Raw genomic sequence first — 15,885 nt, forward strand, 5'->3', positions numbered from 1 at the left:
CATTCTGGCCTAGGGGTTCTTTCTGGGCAAAAGGGGAAAATAGAACAAATGCTTACATTTAGCCTGGAGAAGAGGAGGCTCAGGGGAGACCTCATCACTCTCTACAACTACCTGAAAGGAGATCGTAGCCAGGTGGGAGTTGGTCTCTTTTCCCAGGCAACTATCAGTAAGACAAGAGGGCATGGTCTTAAGCTCTGCCAGGGGAGGTTTAGGTTGGATATTAGGAAGAAATTCTTTACAGAGAGAGTAATCAGGCATTGGAATGGGCTGCCCACGGAAGTGGTGGATTCTCCGTCCCTGGAGGTTTTTAAGATGAGACTGGATGTGGCACTGAGTGCCATGGTCCAACACGGTGGTGTTGGATCAAGGGTTGGACTTGATGATCTTGGAGGTCCCTTCCAACCCAGCTGATTCTATGATTCTATTAAACCTTCACTTAAACCCACTGCTCAGCACAGACCACGCTTCAAAAGCAATCTCTTTATAACCTAGACATGATCTCCTGGTTTCTGTGTCTGTAGGTGAGACTTCTTGCACCTCACTAGGTTTTCTGTACCTCCCACTAGGAGGATCTCAGAACATTCCTGGGTCAAATAAGTATGCTTTACAGTGTTTTAATCTAAAAGCATCTTTAACTGGTAGAATACCCACTTGTGCAAAGTGTCTGTCCTGTATCATGTATCTAGAGCCCATAGACACTGACAGCCTTAGAGATAACAAGTTCTGGAATCCACTCCCCCCTCAAACGCAGAAATCCATAAACATTAAACGATCCCATCCTAAAACACAAGTCTTCAATGTTACAGAACAAGAAAAGAATCATAAAATTATTAAGATTGGAAAAGACCTCTAAGATCAGGTCCAACCACTAACCTAACACTGCTAAATACACATAAACATACCTTACTGTAAACTCACTCTACTCTTAACAAACGGTCAGTCTTTTCTATGTTTTAAATGTGCAACTTCTGTTCATTTTGAATAGCAGATGAAGGAGAAAAAAGTTAAGGATACACCTGAAAAAAAAAAATGCAATTGGAAAGGTCTTTCCAAAAGTAGGAAGAAAGCTCAAGGAAGATTTCAAGCAACCCAGAATGGCAGAGTTTCTCACCCATCTGAGATTAATTGAATTTTTTCCCGCAATGCCAAAAATCTACTAAATATCTTTAAAATGCGCAACTTAATGCACCTCACCTCTCTCTGCTACCAAACAATAACTTCTTTTATCTCAGTAATCTGCCCTTTTTTTACTTAAGCAAACTGCTGTGGAGAAACATCCCATGTGAGTTTTCAATCTGTAATGAAGACATATATCCTTCCTATCTGTCTCCCATAACAGAAAACACATCTAGAAGCACTTCTACACTGTCAAAAACTTTTAATAGATTATATCCAAATCCCTGTCCTTTCCAATTTTTCCTAAATATGTTTAACTGAGCCTGAATTCTGGTGAATGGAAAGATCGCCTCAACTTATTTTTTTGACCTGCCATTGCAGTCTAAGGCCTTTCTAATCAAATTGCATTAAATTTATGAATTGGAGGCACTTATTTTGGAATCAAATGTGTCCTTCTAAAAGGAAGGAATTTAACTGTGATATTTTGGAAAAAAATTGAGTTAAAACTGACTCCAAAGCTTGCAGAGATAATATCAACTCCTGTCAACGCGGAGATTCTCTGTTTCTTTGTGTTTTTTTAATGTGTCAGAGAAAAACTTTATTTACTCAGATATACAGTATACAACAGTTCCAGGTGTCATCACGAGTACAGTATTTTTCTACACCAACAGCTGCACCTCCCAAAAAATTGTTCTAAACCCAAAGCTATAACCGAAAATTTCTTCGTTTTGACAGACTAACATGAAACCATTCACAAAACAAAGGAGAGAAGAATTACATTTTTCCCACACCTCTGTAAGCACACTCACTGAGCTTGCTTCCTCTTCCCAGCTTTAAAGAGTTAAATTACACTGCAGTAGCTGTACACACGCTCCATGCCCAAACTGTAATGAAAACACCACAGTATTATTTCTCACCTGATCCGGATGCAGAAGCTTCCACCTAATGCCAAAAACATGTTAACTAATTAAGATACTTACTTACTACGCTCCCTAATTAATACACTCTGTACAATCTGTAACTTTCCTCTTAAAAGAAAATGCTCCTCAGAATTACACAGGTACACAGTCCTTCCAACCAGTCCAGTCAAATAAAAAAAATCATGCAGCAGTAGTACTGTATTCACAGACAGCAGACTAAAGGAAGCAGAAGGGAGTCCGTCAATATCAGCTTGTTTTGACCTTTGAAGACATCCCATTTAAGAGATTTCACCACTAATCTCTAGATTGTAAGGGTAATTCTGAGTTTACCAATCCCTACAAGTTCCTAAGTATCTTTATAAACAGTCACTCTACACTACAAGCTCTAAAGCTCTCATGTCTTTTCTGAAATGATCACCTGCCCAATTTACAAAGAAACAAAAATCACAATGACGCTACTGTTCTCATCACAGACAAGTCATTGGCAGAGAATAGAAACAAAAGCTTTTTTACCAGCTTCAGGTATGACAAGTCTCCTTAAGTTCATTTACCTTTTCCATAGATTCCTTGAAAAACCTCCTTTAAATATTTGCAGATTACATTTTTCTTCAAGTTCTTCCACTTTACAGCAACACAATCATGGAAATGTCATTACCAAATGCCACTCTTGATCTGTTCTTCGTAACAAAATTGAAATTTACATTCACTCCTAGACTCTGCCTCTAACAATTCAAGAAGATTAAAAATTCTGAAAGGAAAAGGTTTAACAGCATGCTACGAACCTTGGAAGGCCCAAGCAAGAAAGGGGAAGAAATAAGCAACTCTTTAGAAATTCCAGTGTTGAACAAAACACTCACACAACCTTGTGGTTCTAAGACAATTTAAGTCACTGTGACTGCCAACAGTTTTACTCTCCAGCTCCATGTAATCCTACAGTGGCATGTAGTACCACCCACTCCCTATCACCCACACTAGCGCTTCCAGACCCAGTGGTGAGCAGGTAAACTTCCTACACCAGCAGAAAACTCTTCTGTTGTTGTGTAGAATTCAATTTCTACAGGTACTGCAAGCCAAACTAGCTCACTGTAGGATCTGATCAATCCACGTGTCAGCTGCAACAGAGAAGCCTGGATCATAGGAACGACAGCAAGGATCTGAACAGTTTAAATTGTCAAGATAATGCTGGTTTGAGACCATAGAATTTTCTCCTGTGAGGTGGGTTTTTTCTTCCAACAATTACAACTCTATGGTCACCATGCTAGCTCAGCTTCCAGCTTTGTAAAAATGAGCCTGTCAGATTGACTCCTGGTTTTCCAACTCCTGCTCTTCTGACCTAGGCACATAATACATTCTCCAGTGGCTTCCACTCAGACAGGTTAAGGAACATTTGCAGCAAAACTGCTATAAAGGCCCGGCTGCCAGACTTGTTCGAGCACAACAAATAATTACGAGCATTACGACATGCAGTTTGCACCTATGGCATCCGTTTTGGCTGCAACCACAGACCTTATTCACCTCAAAGCATCCACAAAGGGCATGCACTTTCAGAATCCTGCCTCACCTTTAGTCCCAAGCATGTAAGGAGGAGTGCACAAAGAACCATTTCAGTCTTAGGCCAGAATGATCCTGGGAAGATCAACAGAAAAACAAAAGGAAGCAGGATATGAGCATGCACATCTCAAAAATTTCCAGTCATTACTAAGTTACTTCTCTCTACCTTTCTACCTGCACTTACATCATTACTTCAACCCATAATCTCCCCTCATTGGCAGCTGGATAGTTCCCATGCCTGAGGAATGCAGTGAATGGATAAAGACTCTTTCAGAAAGACAGGCTGTGAAAATGAGAAGGGTTGTGCTCTACACAAATGAGCGGATCACAAACACGTAGCTTTGCTTTGGAATACACAGAGCTAGTCAAGAGATCAGCAACTAATACAGCATGCTAACACAGTTGTGACCATATATTTGCATTTTTTCCACCTCCATAAGGGTGGTTTAACTTTGTGACAGATTGCCCCAAGAGGTTGCGGAGGCTTCATCCTTGGAGATATTCAAAACCTGACTGGATATGCCCCAAGCAACCTGATCTAACTTCAGAGCAGGCTCTAGCTTTCAAGTTGGCCACTTTGAGTAGAAGGTTGGTCCAGATGACTTTTAAAGGTCCCTTTGAAGTCAAATTATCCTTTGATTCTCTGGGGCCTTCTCCTGCAGTATGCCGGGCCTCTTACGTTACTTACTGCTATGCCCCGGCTGCAATGGTTGGATGCATGCTCCAAAAGGCAGTGTTTCACAGCTAAAACTAGATTTGTGGGTTCACTGGGAAACACTCTTTCTTTCTTTCTTTTGCATAATCAAGATCATCTGACAAGTTCTTAGAGTCATTAAAAAACTAAAAATTAAGTTCCTCATGCTGAAAGTGGAAAGTGCTTCTATAGCTTTCACAGAGGGGGGCAGGAAACAGGACCCACAGCCTGATTCCGTGACCATAATGAAACTTGGAAAGAGGCTGAAGAAGAAATTCAATATATGGTAAAGGCCAATCCTGTCTGGAAAGAAGAGTAACAAAGGAGGGAAAGAATTTGTGAAGCTTTTACTGTTAAGCTATAAATAAACAAGCCTCGCTCATCATCATTTCATTTTGCTGGTGGAAGCAGGCATCCAACAAGATAGTCCTTCACAGAAAGATGTAGAAAGCTGTCAGGGACACAAAGGGTCCTTTAGGTCCCAAGTTAAGTTTGAAACTATTTTTGTGGAACAAAAGCTACTTCAAGCCTTTAAAAGTCAAAACTGTCTCACTGGGAATAAGGAGAGATGGACTGCAATCCAGACAAAACAGAGTTAAACCTTTAATCTTAGTCTACAGGATATTCATGAACATTGTCTGAGTTAGGGAAACAGGGACACATAGTAACATTAGTAGGAGCACTTGATATGGCCTCTTTTGTTATGAACAAAAACCTTCTTCATTGAGAAGAAAAAGGCATAATACAGGAATGAAAGCTGCCCCACAGCATTTGAGAGATAAGATTTGGAAAGCTCTGCTTTCTAGAACAGTGAGCTAACAACAGTGTGGATAGTGCAGGAAATACTGAAACTCCTAAAAAATAATTTCATTATCATAACAACTAACTGCCTCTGCCATGGGAGGCTCAGCCAGGCTCACTAGCACTCCCTTCCTGCTTCATATTAAGAAAAATCTCAACTCGAAGCATTGCATCTTGCCTGGCCACAGAACTAAGAATGTAGTTCATGCCATGAGTCTATCCCTCATCCAGGAACAGAAGGCCCAATACTTCATGTTGATATTCAAAAGTAATATATTACTTTTTTATATATATGAAGATGTCCTTAAACATGAAAAACAGCCTCCAAGGCACCTCATAAAATATGAAATATAAACACTGAAAGCAGGGCTGTCAAAAGAACCCAAACTGAATTCCAAGAACGGAATAAGCCAATTTCCAAAGTAGCTGAGAAGTACAATAACAATGGGGACACACCACTTTACATATTCATGAAACAAGTATGAGGGAGAACAATGTACAAGAGCAACCCCTCCAGGTATTTAGACAATGAGGCAAAATAATTCCTCATTCTCACTGACAGGACACATATTATCTTGAATGTAAATTTATCCATGGACTACTATTCAAAGACAGACTATTGGGTTACCCAAATAATTAGTTATCATTCCATCACTCCTGGTTTTCCCTACATCTACATTTTTCAAAGCCTGGATAGTAAAAAGTGTTGATGCACCTAGCACAGTCCCTATGTGACTGCACATACTTTATTTACAAAGAATGTATGCATTCAATATTACATTAAAAAGCTACATTAAGAGAAAACTATTGCAGCCGCAAAGTCAAGAGCATAAAGGTTAGACACAGCCACAACTAAAGATATAGCTGTAGCATTGATCTACTAGCCCACCCACATGCTGTCTTCAGTCAGACAAACAAACATTATTTTTCCCCACAGCAGATACCTAATGTGCAGAGGAGGTACAGCACTCTCTTATCAAGCAGCTGCTCAGCACTGTATTTTCTGTTGTTCAGTGTGTAGTCCATGGACTAGTATACTGAAATCCTTGCTTGAAACACACCATTATTAATTTGTCCTGGAGTTTTATTTAATGTGCTTATCACAGTAATACCTAAGTCCTTCATGATCTTAATTTATTTTGTCAATACCACAGGAAATCAGTGAGTAGTCTACTGGTTTCCCATATGGGGAAGGGAAACCCAGAAGTAAGTGTTAAAGAAGGGATTCTAGATGCCACATTTGGAAGACTGTGATTTCGCAGTTGCTCATGCTGCTCTGATTGATTTTATTTGTGGACGCAAGTATTCAGTTCTTTTCACACAGCTGATCCTAGTATCTAAAGTCTGGGCACTCAGAAAATGCAAAAACATGCAATTAAAGGCAATTTCTGAGCAGTTCAATTTAACTCACCAGACTAACACTTTTCTTCCAGCAATGTTCTGCTTTAATTGTCACAAATTCATGTAACCACAAAGAAGGCATCCTACAAATTGTCTTCTCCTTCACCACACTTCAAGTTATATTTCCAGAACAGAACACCCTGTACTTTCAGGAGGCTAAAGAAAAAGCAGCAAGTGATTAAGTAATTTAAAGTGTAGTATCTGAAAACAAATGCACAACAAAGGAGTCAAAAATGCAAATCTGATTTTGCAAATTTCTAATTTTTGGGCATTTGCTATTGCTACTCATAATAGTATTTTATCTATACATTTGCAGACAATCAAAAGCAAACTTCCCTGGCACCTAAGTAACACATGCATGACACTGGTGGAATAGTGCCATGAGGGTTACACCAGTTTCATCTCCCACACAGGCCTCTGACACTTGAGCTGACAGCTACGTGTCAGCAGCACTGGAGCTGCAGCCACTCTGTGGACCAGCACCTTAAGGTGGATGGGCTCCACCAACAGCAAGTATCTGTGTAACCAACCAGCAGAGGAAAATCTGCACGTCTGATCCCACTCCAGGCATTAGAAGTCAGCAACTACCGAATGCAGCTTGCTTTGCCCCAAATTCTCACTCCCCACTCACCTCCCTCAGCATTCATAGATATAACACCTGTGCTTCCACTGCCTTTCTGTCCCACCTTCATTCTATTCCCTATTTTTCCAGTTACCATCCAACTACAGATTTCTCTACTGTCATATAATTTCTTTGCCACCAATTTTGAATACCACTCTAACCACTCGATTGCCTGCCTTTGCCTTGAAACTCGTTTTCCATGTGAGGCTCCTTGATCAGTCTGTGAGTTTCAACACACAACCCATGCTGCACTGGTTTTCAGATCCAATTTCCTTCTTGCAGGAAGCAATTTCTTATCTAGCAAGAGTTTCGCTGCCATCACTTCCTGTTACCGTTTCTTGTTCCAACATGTTTGCCAAGTACACTGCCTCCCCACCAGATTTTTCTCCACTGGCACCTCAGTTCCCAGTCCCAAACCAATTTCAATCATCTTGTCCCCCCTATATTTGAATGGAATGAGTGACTCCATTCAGGTCTCTGTCAGTGAGGAGGTATAACCAACATGAAAGATCTCCATTTTAAATTGTGTGCTCAGACCAAACTGTATCTCCCATCCCAGAGCAGAAAAAAGACCACAACACCAGAAGTCCTTTTTTTGCATAACACAGGGCTGTGAATGTTTCAAACGTTTCAGCTGTGAAGCTTAAACAAACCTCTAAGATGCTTAACATATTATTTTTTGAATTGGTAATAATTTGGGACAAATTTATGCCTACTTTCATCAGCAAAAGCTACTTCAGCCGAATTGAGTTCCTGTTCTAAGCTAGTCCTTCCAAAAACATCCTTATGGATTTAAGGAAAAACAGAAAAACATATTCTTTTCTCCTTGAAGTGCTCTCCTTCCACTAAATGACTTGGCAAAAAATTTCCAAAACTCTCTCAAAAAGATAAGACTGAGGGGGCAGACGTATATTAATAAGGAAGGACAAATTCTAAGCAATAAAGCTCTGAAAGGTTTGGCCCACTGCAATGTTTAGATGGGTGAGATGAGACCCATCTACAGTGTCACAGAACACATCATACAATGCTTTATCAGATAAGTATGTCACTTAAGAATGGAATCACACAGAGAGAAGAGCTGCCAGTTTATAGAATCTGGAGTTTGAGGCGTTTGCCTGGGTGTAAAAAGTTTGTCTAACATTTTCTGTCTTTGGTGGAGGTAGTAACGGAAGTGTATTTCTTCCCAGACTCACGCCCTGATCTTAGACATGGTAAGCATAACAGAGGGACCTGTAATAAAAATCACATTTGCACTGTGCTCCAGCAGCTCTGTCTGTGCACTTATTTCTATTCCTAAACTGCTTGTCAAACAAATAATAGCTGTATATTTTGAACAGCTAAAGAGAACACTTCCACAGCTTTTTACAAACAACTTTCTCTTCTGTCCTTGCAAAAACTTAAATTAAAAGGAAATCATCCTCCTCAAAGTTCCACAGCGTTGTACCAACAAAAGACAACCAACATGATACCTAGAGGATACTTTCAAATCACATTCTTAGAACTCAAGGGAAATATTTATTGATCTTTTGACTGCTGTGTTTCCCTACCAGATCTAATTATTCTTTAGATGGAAACTGCCAAGATACAGATTTTGATAGCATGGATTTTGAGCATATTATTTCATGGATGTTACACTACAACTATTACTGTGAATAAAATCATCTACCCTAATAACTGTGTCACTGCAGTCCAACCTCCTTCTTAGCTAAAAAATCAAAGAAAGAACACTGGCATATTTAGTCTTTTTACTTCACACCTTGACAAAACGGATCAAATCACTAGTGTGTCTCTTTCAATAGCTGTTCTTCCTTGTTTTACTCACAGATGTGTCAAGATGAGTAACAAGCACAGCAAGACAGTCCCCAGTTCAATACCTGCCCTATATGGAAAAAGCACTTGCTGTATGACAGGAAAGGTTTTCTACTCGTTAATGCAGGTAAACAATTAATTAGTGTAATTCTAGCAGCATTTTTCGGACAACATCGGAAGAATACCTTTGCTCTCAAGTATTCTGTTCCATTTGTCAAAGCACATGTAACACATTCTGCTTCAACTTGCTTAAACTTTTGACAATTACAAAGGCATTTTATCACACTTTTAATCCTGAAATGGACTAGGCCTTTAAACAGATATAGAAATCATGTGAGCTCTTCCATTCAAGGAACAATCATTTTAAGGACACCACTACAAATTTTTGTGACATTGTCAATGTTAATTATTTACAATACAAGGAAATAAAAAATAATTAATAGTTTCAGTAGTGGCATTCTTTTTGTTATTGCTGTTCTCCTTTTCATTCCACTCTTTCCATGGAGCAAAGGGCAGATACAAAAGGAAATAGTAATTCTTGAAACTGGTAATTCACCACATTTTACAGACAAGAATTTATAAAAATAAGTAAATAAAGGGACTTGTCCATGAACACTGGTATTCCTTTAAGTCCATATCAATTTAAACACCATCTGCTCAATAGAAGACCCATCTCAATACTGGTCAAAGTTCAGCAGTTCCAGTCTCCCTCATATTCACAGTCGCTGAGAATCAGTCAACTGCCCATCATTCACAAATGGAAAACTACTAGACTTGGAGAAAAGGTGGAAAAAGCCAAAGCTACTGTCATTGCTTAAAGAACAGGTAATAGAGAACCCCGTTCACAAATCTAGTAAAGCAAGCACAGCTGTCAGTTTCATAAGATTAAGTTTTTCACATCACTACTTGTGGTATCTCCTAACCTCTCACACTCCAACACACAGTCTACCCTTTTGATTTAAGTGCTGCAGAACACTACTGTTTGCGCAGTCACGCTGTTCCCTGACTCGGAGGAGTGATGCAGTATAAAAAAAAACACCTGCCACCAAGAAGAATCTGATTTAAAACTACACCAGTATGCAGACCTGGTTCACAATACAACTGCTCAAACAAATGTGCCAGCAAAACTTGCCTAGGTGACACAGCACTGGAACGGGAATTGTTGGAAAAGTGACACAGAAACCCCCAGCCAGTTAGACTGTCTTGTGAAACGTTAGGCTAATTTTTATTTCTTGGCTAGGATGTATGGAAACACATCTTTCATTTTGATTTTGTCCTTTTTATATTGTTTATCATCCAGATGGTCATTCCTGAGAATTCTTACTACAATTAAAAATCTGGCAATGCTTTCTGGCATTTTCAGGTATGATGACATGCACGTATGCTCAAGATGACGTGCCCTATGAGTCTGATTTTCCTGGCTGGCTGTTCTAGAACACATGCAAATTAAAATCTTCAGACCTTAACACAGCCCTCTGAAATTAACATAATAAAATATTTCCATGCAGAAACATTCCTACCTCTCCACCTTGCAAGGGTGGCTTTGGACTGAGCCCATATCTACCACTGATGACATACTGAAAAAACAAAACACTTTTGAGAAGATCAAATTCATTGTTAGCCTTGTTATTTAGCACCAGTTTGAGATAGCAGCAGATCATTCACAAAAGAACAGAAATCTCTGATAGGAAGGAGGAAAACTGCAAGAACACTCAGGATGGTTAGAGAGTACAAATCCTTTCTTCCTCTAAGCACCATAAGAGAGCTGTCTTTGGTGTCACAGTTCTGAAAAAAAACAAAACCCAATTCTTCTTAAAATATGTGGCAGCTGTTGAAATGCAGTTATTAAAATATGATAATAGAGCAAATGTTTGAATTGGTGTTTTTTCTACTAGAGCTGTGTTTGTCTCATGCATCTAATATTGGGGTGGTCACACAGTGGATCACACCCACCTCTAAATACAGCTACCATTCCGAAATCCCCTCTATATAGTCCATAACTGCCTACTAGTACTGGTTATGTCTCCATCAGATTTAACACCAATCAGACTGGCAAGTGATCGATTCCACAGTGAAAGAACATCAGAAATGGCTTCAAGCGATTCTGAGCCCAGCACTTTCAACAGCACAAAATTCACTTTATGTCAAACCACCTTCCAGTCCTTTGCACACAATGCAGCTTCTTCTCCAGTTCTCATTTAAGTTACAAACCAATTTCACAACTCTGCAGAGGAAGCAATGGCTGCTCTGGCTGTAGTTAGTAGCAGGAAACAGGCCAACTCCGCAGTGCTCAACAAGGCACCTTGCCAAGGACGCTTTGCCTCTGCTCCATCACTCCCAAAGCCACTGCCGCACGCTGCCGGAAAAGCTCTTACAGTAAGGTGCACTGATGGACTGACAAGTGCCAGGAGACTACTGAAACGGTCAGAAGGAAGACAAGGTGATTATTCCCCCTCCTGTGTGATAGAAGGCAGCATTTATGTGACTAAATGACTCAAAAATATTATAAGTTTTGATATTTTGATATAACAATTGTTTTGTATCTGTAAAAGTCCTCTCTCACCATAGATCCAGCTGATTCATAAGTGCTTTTCTTACCATTTCATGAAAACACAGGAATTTGTTATCCAACCTTATCTTTTTTCCCTCAGCTTTCTGTACTTTACAGAAATGAGATGAGCTCAGTTGGTTAGAACATGGTGCTAATAACGCCATGGTTGTGGGTTTAATCCCTGTATGGGCTATTCACTTCAGAGTGGGACTTGATGATCCTTGTGGGTCCCTTCCAACTCAGAATATTGTGTGACATATTCTGTGAAATCTTTCAATTATCCCGATTCCTCCATGTTTACTTCCACTGCTATCTAATCCAGTGTGAGAAAAAAAATCAAAGATCACAACTATTTGTTATCAGTTTAAACTAAATAAGAAATGAAGAACAGATTATACAAAACAAAATCACATTCTGCAGATGAAAAACCTAAACAAAATACTGACTTGTATCACAAATTTGAGGCCCACCCTGGAAACCCAGATGCCTAAAGCAACACACCAACCTTTACCAAATTAGAATAATCTATCTTCTAAATACTTCCTCTGCAGAAAAAATGAAGGTAAGAGATCTGTTTCCAGATGTCACTTATCTGACTTAAGAAAAGCCAGCTGACCATGCACAAAGTATTACCGGTTTAGAATATATTATTACTATGCCCTTTTTATTCCTCACCTAGGCTGATCATTTGGTTTTGACTTCCAAAGGGAAAGCCAAAAAAGTCTTAGGAAAAGTTCATACTTTGTTTTATACTTTAGTCACTCCAGCATCTTTAATAGTTTAAAGTTCATGAAAGCAACTTTCCTTAAAACTATTTTCCTTCACAGGACAGTATCAGAAAATATGGAGATTCCAGAAACCTACAATAAAGGTATTGGTAAGTTGATGACCCAGTGGATTACAATTTCTGCTGTTCTGGTAGCAAAGAATTTTAATGAAGATATTATTGTGTATCATTTTAATGAAGGAAAGATCCAAATTTCTGTAACACATTCTTCCCCAAAAAACAGTTCTTGAACTGTGCTGCCCTACAGGTAAGGTGTGCAGTCTGTGGGGAAAGGTACTGCTCAGTCCTAGACACAAGTAAGAAAGAATATTCAGAATGAGGAGACAATCCATGTGTGTTTTGTCTCTTGTCCACTAAGTCTCCCCTATAGGGTGGGACTTTCCTACAGGCTTGCTCCACCTCCACCCCATCCTACCCCATACATTCCTGCTCACAAGCTTTAATTTGTCTATCTTCAAATTCCTCAAGCCTGTTACATTACTGCATTAGCAAACTTAGACAAACAGTTTAAAAGCATACATTTTGACGGGGCTCACTGCACATCTGAAAATGTCCTGCAGTTTTGTCATATTACTCTCTACGTATTTCAAATTAACATAGGAATTACCAGACTAGATTAGACAATGAGCCACTTAGATTAGCTTGGATACAACATGAAAGCATGCCAAGAGAGACATGAAGTCCTCATACAGGGCAAACAGGAAGAGCAGTGCTGGAAGGGGACAAGAGAAACACAGCTGCTCCATTCCACAGTAGATCATACTAAACTGGTTTAGCTTCAGGAATTTAGCTCTTAAACTTAGGCTACAGCTACACTGAGCCAGTTTAAATCAGACCAGTTGCAATATCACCCTCCACTTTTTTCCATATATGCCTTCCTGTCCATTAGACTCCAGGATCTCAGAGGTCTTTTCCAACCTAACTGATTATGTGATACTTTGATTCCTGTGCAACAGTGTTGTGTATATCTGATTCAGTAACCAACTCAGCAGGCGCAGCCCACCAAGGCAGCAGAAAAAATTCATTGTTTTATACAGTTCTTACTTTATCTCAGCTTTTGCCTTGGAAATCTACAGAGTACTACTGCCAGTGCGCAAAGGAAACGAATGCATGGCTTGGGTAAGCAGGCACTTATTTAAGTAAGGCATAAAACCCAGTTATTTTCAAAAAATACTTGCTGAACTTAAATTATTTCCAAAACCGTTAAAGCATAAATCAGTTTAAGAATTTCCTTCTAGACTTAAAAGGAAAAAAATTAATTCTACATCTCCTAACTTTCATTTACAATGATTTTTGGACTCATGCTGTGTTGAGGAATCTAACATGGACCTTGAGCTGCATGCTGGTTCATCACATGGCCAGTCATACTGGGGCTGTGTGGGGTGCTTGGGATACTGCGTCATTCTGAGTTTCAGCTGTGGAAGAAAAGGAATCAGCAGTGACTGCTGGGCCTACACTGCTGGATGGCCTGGGAATCACCGCCCCAAGGAGTCGCTGCTGCTGTGTCCACTGACTGAAACAACCCAATCTCCCCCCCTTTCCCTTCTGCCACGCCAGATCTTATCACTTCTGACCTACACAAATCCTGTAAACCTCAGCATTGCAAGAGCTTCCCACTTATGCCTTTGGCTCTAGGCTTCAGCGATACACCAGTGTGCTCTGCTGTCAAGGTATACACCACGTGGTTTGTGGAAGGGACAATTTTCAATTTTGCTATGTATCCCACTGTTCTGTTCAGTTTTCCTAAGTTTAGAAGTGTCTTTCCCACTCTAGCCCTGTGAGGTAAATAATTCCAAGCTTTTTGATATCGTATGCTGGATTTTTGGTTTCTGAAGCCTCCAGCCATGTTACTGACAGTCAGCAAATCCACAAGATTATTGACTATATCACCTACAGAAATACCATATTTTTAAATAGCATCCTACAGTTTCCAACTTGACTGTGTAAAGTTAACATTCTTCTCACAATTTATTTAAGAAATTGCCTAGGTCTTGAAGGACAAAAAAAAAGCTCTAATCAAAGGGTGAATAGGTGACCAAAAAAACACTATTACTTCCTACAATATCTTGTATTACCTTCAGAGTCTGAGCCCTGAATTGTTAAGCTTTCAACACAAATAAGGACAGAAAAGGAAACAAAAGCAGGTCATTATCCAGTAAGCATACATTCTCTTAAACCACTCCTCTATGCTGTACAAAATTTTACTCAATCTGGATCCCTCACACAACAGTAGATAACTAAAAGGGTACAGAATGCATTACCTCCTGGATATTGTTCCAGGACACCTTTTCCTAGGCCAACTGAGGACTTTTAACAAGGCAAATGATACACAAAGCTTTTGCTTGTGTCTTCCACCAGAAATCTGTATCAAAACACGTGCAAAAGGTCTAGGAAAGAGAACGGGAAAACTGAGAGGGAAGATTTTTCATCTCTCTCCATGAGAAAGAATTGTTTCATACAAGACAACTCTCACTCCTCAGAAAAAAAACCACAGTCAGACAGTCTAGACTACTTATAAAAAAATTTCTATCTGAAATCTTTCAGTATTTTTTTCTCACTCCTTTTCAAACCATTAGTTATTTACTTTGTTTTGAATGAAGACCTTGTATGAGAATAACTTCATGTTTTTTGGATTTTCTTTCCAGTAATTTCCTTAATTTTTCTCATTCCTGTACTACATATTTCTCAGCAATAATTTTCCGACTTGCATACTTTATCTTTTTTCTTGCAATAGATGCAGCATTAGGAGACATTAGGCAGAAGAGAGTAGAAAGGTCCACGATCTACGCTTGCCGTATTTAACTGCCCAAAAACAGACAGAAGACAGGAAAGAAGAAATCATCGCCAAAAAATAAAAAGAATACTGAAATGATGGAGGACTAATTATGCATCTCAGAGACTGCAGCTAAAGTCCAGGATGACTGCCTTTGCATAACACGCTGTCCAAAGGACAGCACGCTCAGAGCAGTCAGATGTTCAGACATTCTGACAAGAAGTTATCTTGATTTGAAAACATCCTACAGAATTTCAATCTGTGTTAAAAATCATAGACTCCTCAGATTAAAAACCAGAATAAGTAAATAAAATTTTAGTAATACCAGAATAAAAGATACTGATTTTCCCATGAATAAGTTTTATGCTTGATTGATCCATGCCACAATAGGGTAAAAATTCTGATCAAAGTTCTTCCCCAGAGTCACTTCTATGATTCCACTCCTACGTAAGATTTCCCAATAAGGAACAAGGAATATGATCACGTGGCAGGCTCTTCTTCAGAGCTGAGGGTACTTTTATATTTTGTTCCCACACAGGATTACTCAAATACAATTTTCAGAAATGTAATTTTTCCCTGGATCCCCAGTGGTATTTTTTTTTTGACTGATATATGGGGAAGAGAAATGGAAGAGGTAAAGGTAAAGAACATCACTGCAGTCTCCTTACTTTAGGAAATCCAAACTAAAAAGTTGAAACAAAAATAAACTATAAGTGTTACACAGCTTGACATTGGTGGTATTAAAATTCTTCCTATCATATCAGCTTGGGGCCCCTGGTGGTCTAGTGGTTAGGGTGCAGCACTCTCACCGCTGCGACCCGGGTTCGATTCCCAGCCCCCCGGGCAGATGGAGCTCGTCA

The 15,885-nt window shown here is 39.5% G+C and overlaps 1 protein-coding gene across 6 annotated transcripts in view; it reads right to left on the reverse strand.

Annotated features, from left to right (window-relative positions):
- The window catches only part of RIMKLB (ribosomal modification protein rimK like family member B), a 41,240-nt gene that overhangs the window by 16,448 nt on the left and 8,907 nt on the right, over window positions 1–15,885 (reverse strand). Inside the window, exon 2 of one of the 6 annotated variants that reach the window (XM_017830149.1) lies at window positions 3,598–3,662. The exons of the other annotated variants lie outside the window; for them this stretch is intronic. Within the exon in view, the coding sequence (XP_017685638.1) occupies window positions 3,598–3,613 (16 nt within the window). The 5' untranslated portion in view covers window positions 3,614–3,662. The remainder of the gene's footprint in view (window positions 1–3,597; window positions 3,663–15,885) is intronic. 6 annotated transcript variants of the gene reach the window in all.

The sequence above is a fragment of the Lepidothrix coronata genome, unplaced genomic scaffold (assembly GCF_001604755.1).
Source record: "Lepidothrix coronata isolate B3197 unplaced genomic scaffold, Lepidothrix_coronata-1.0 Scaffold174, whole genome shotgun sequence".
Lineage (NCBI taxonomy): Eukaryota > Metazoa > Chordata > Aves > Passeriformes > Pipridae > Lepidothrix > Lepidothrix coronata.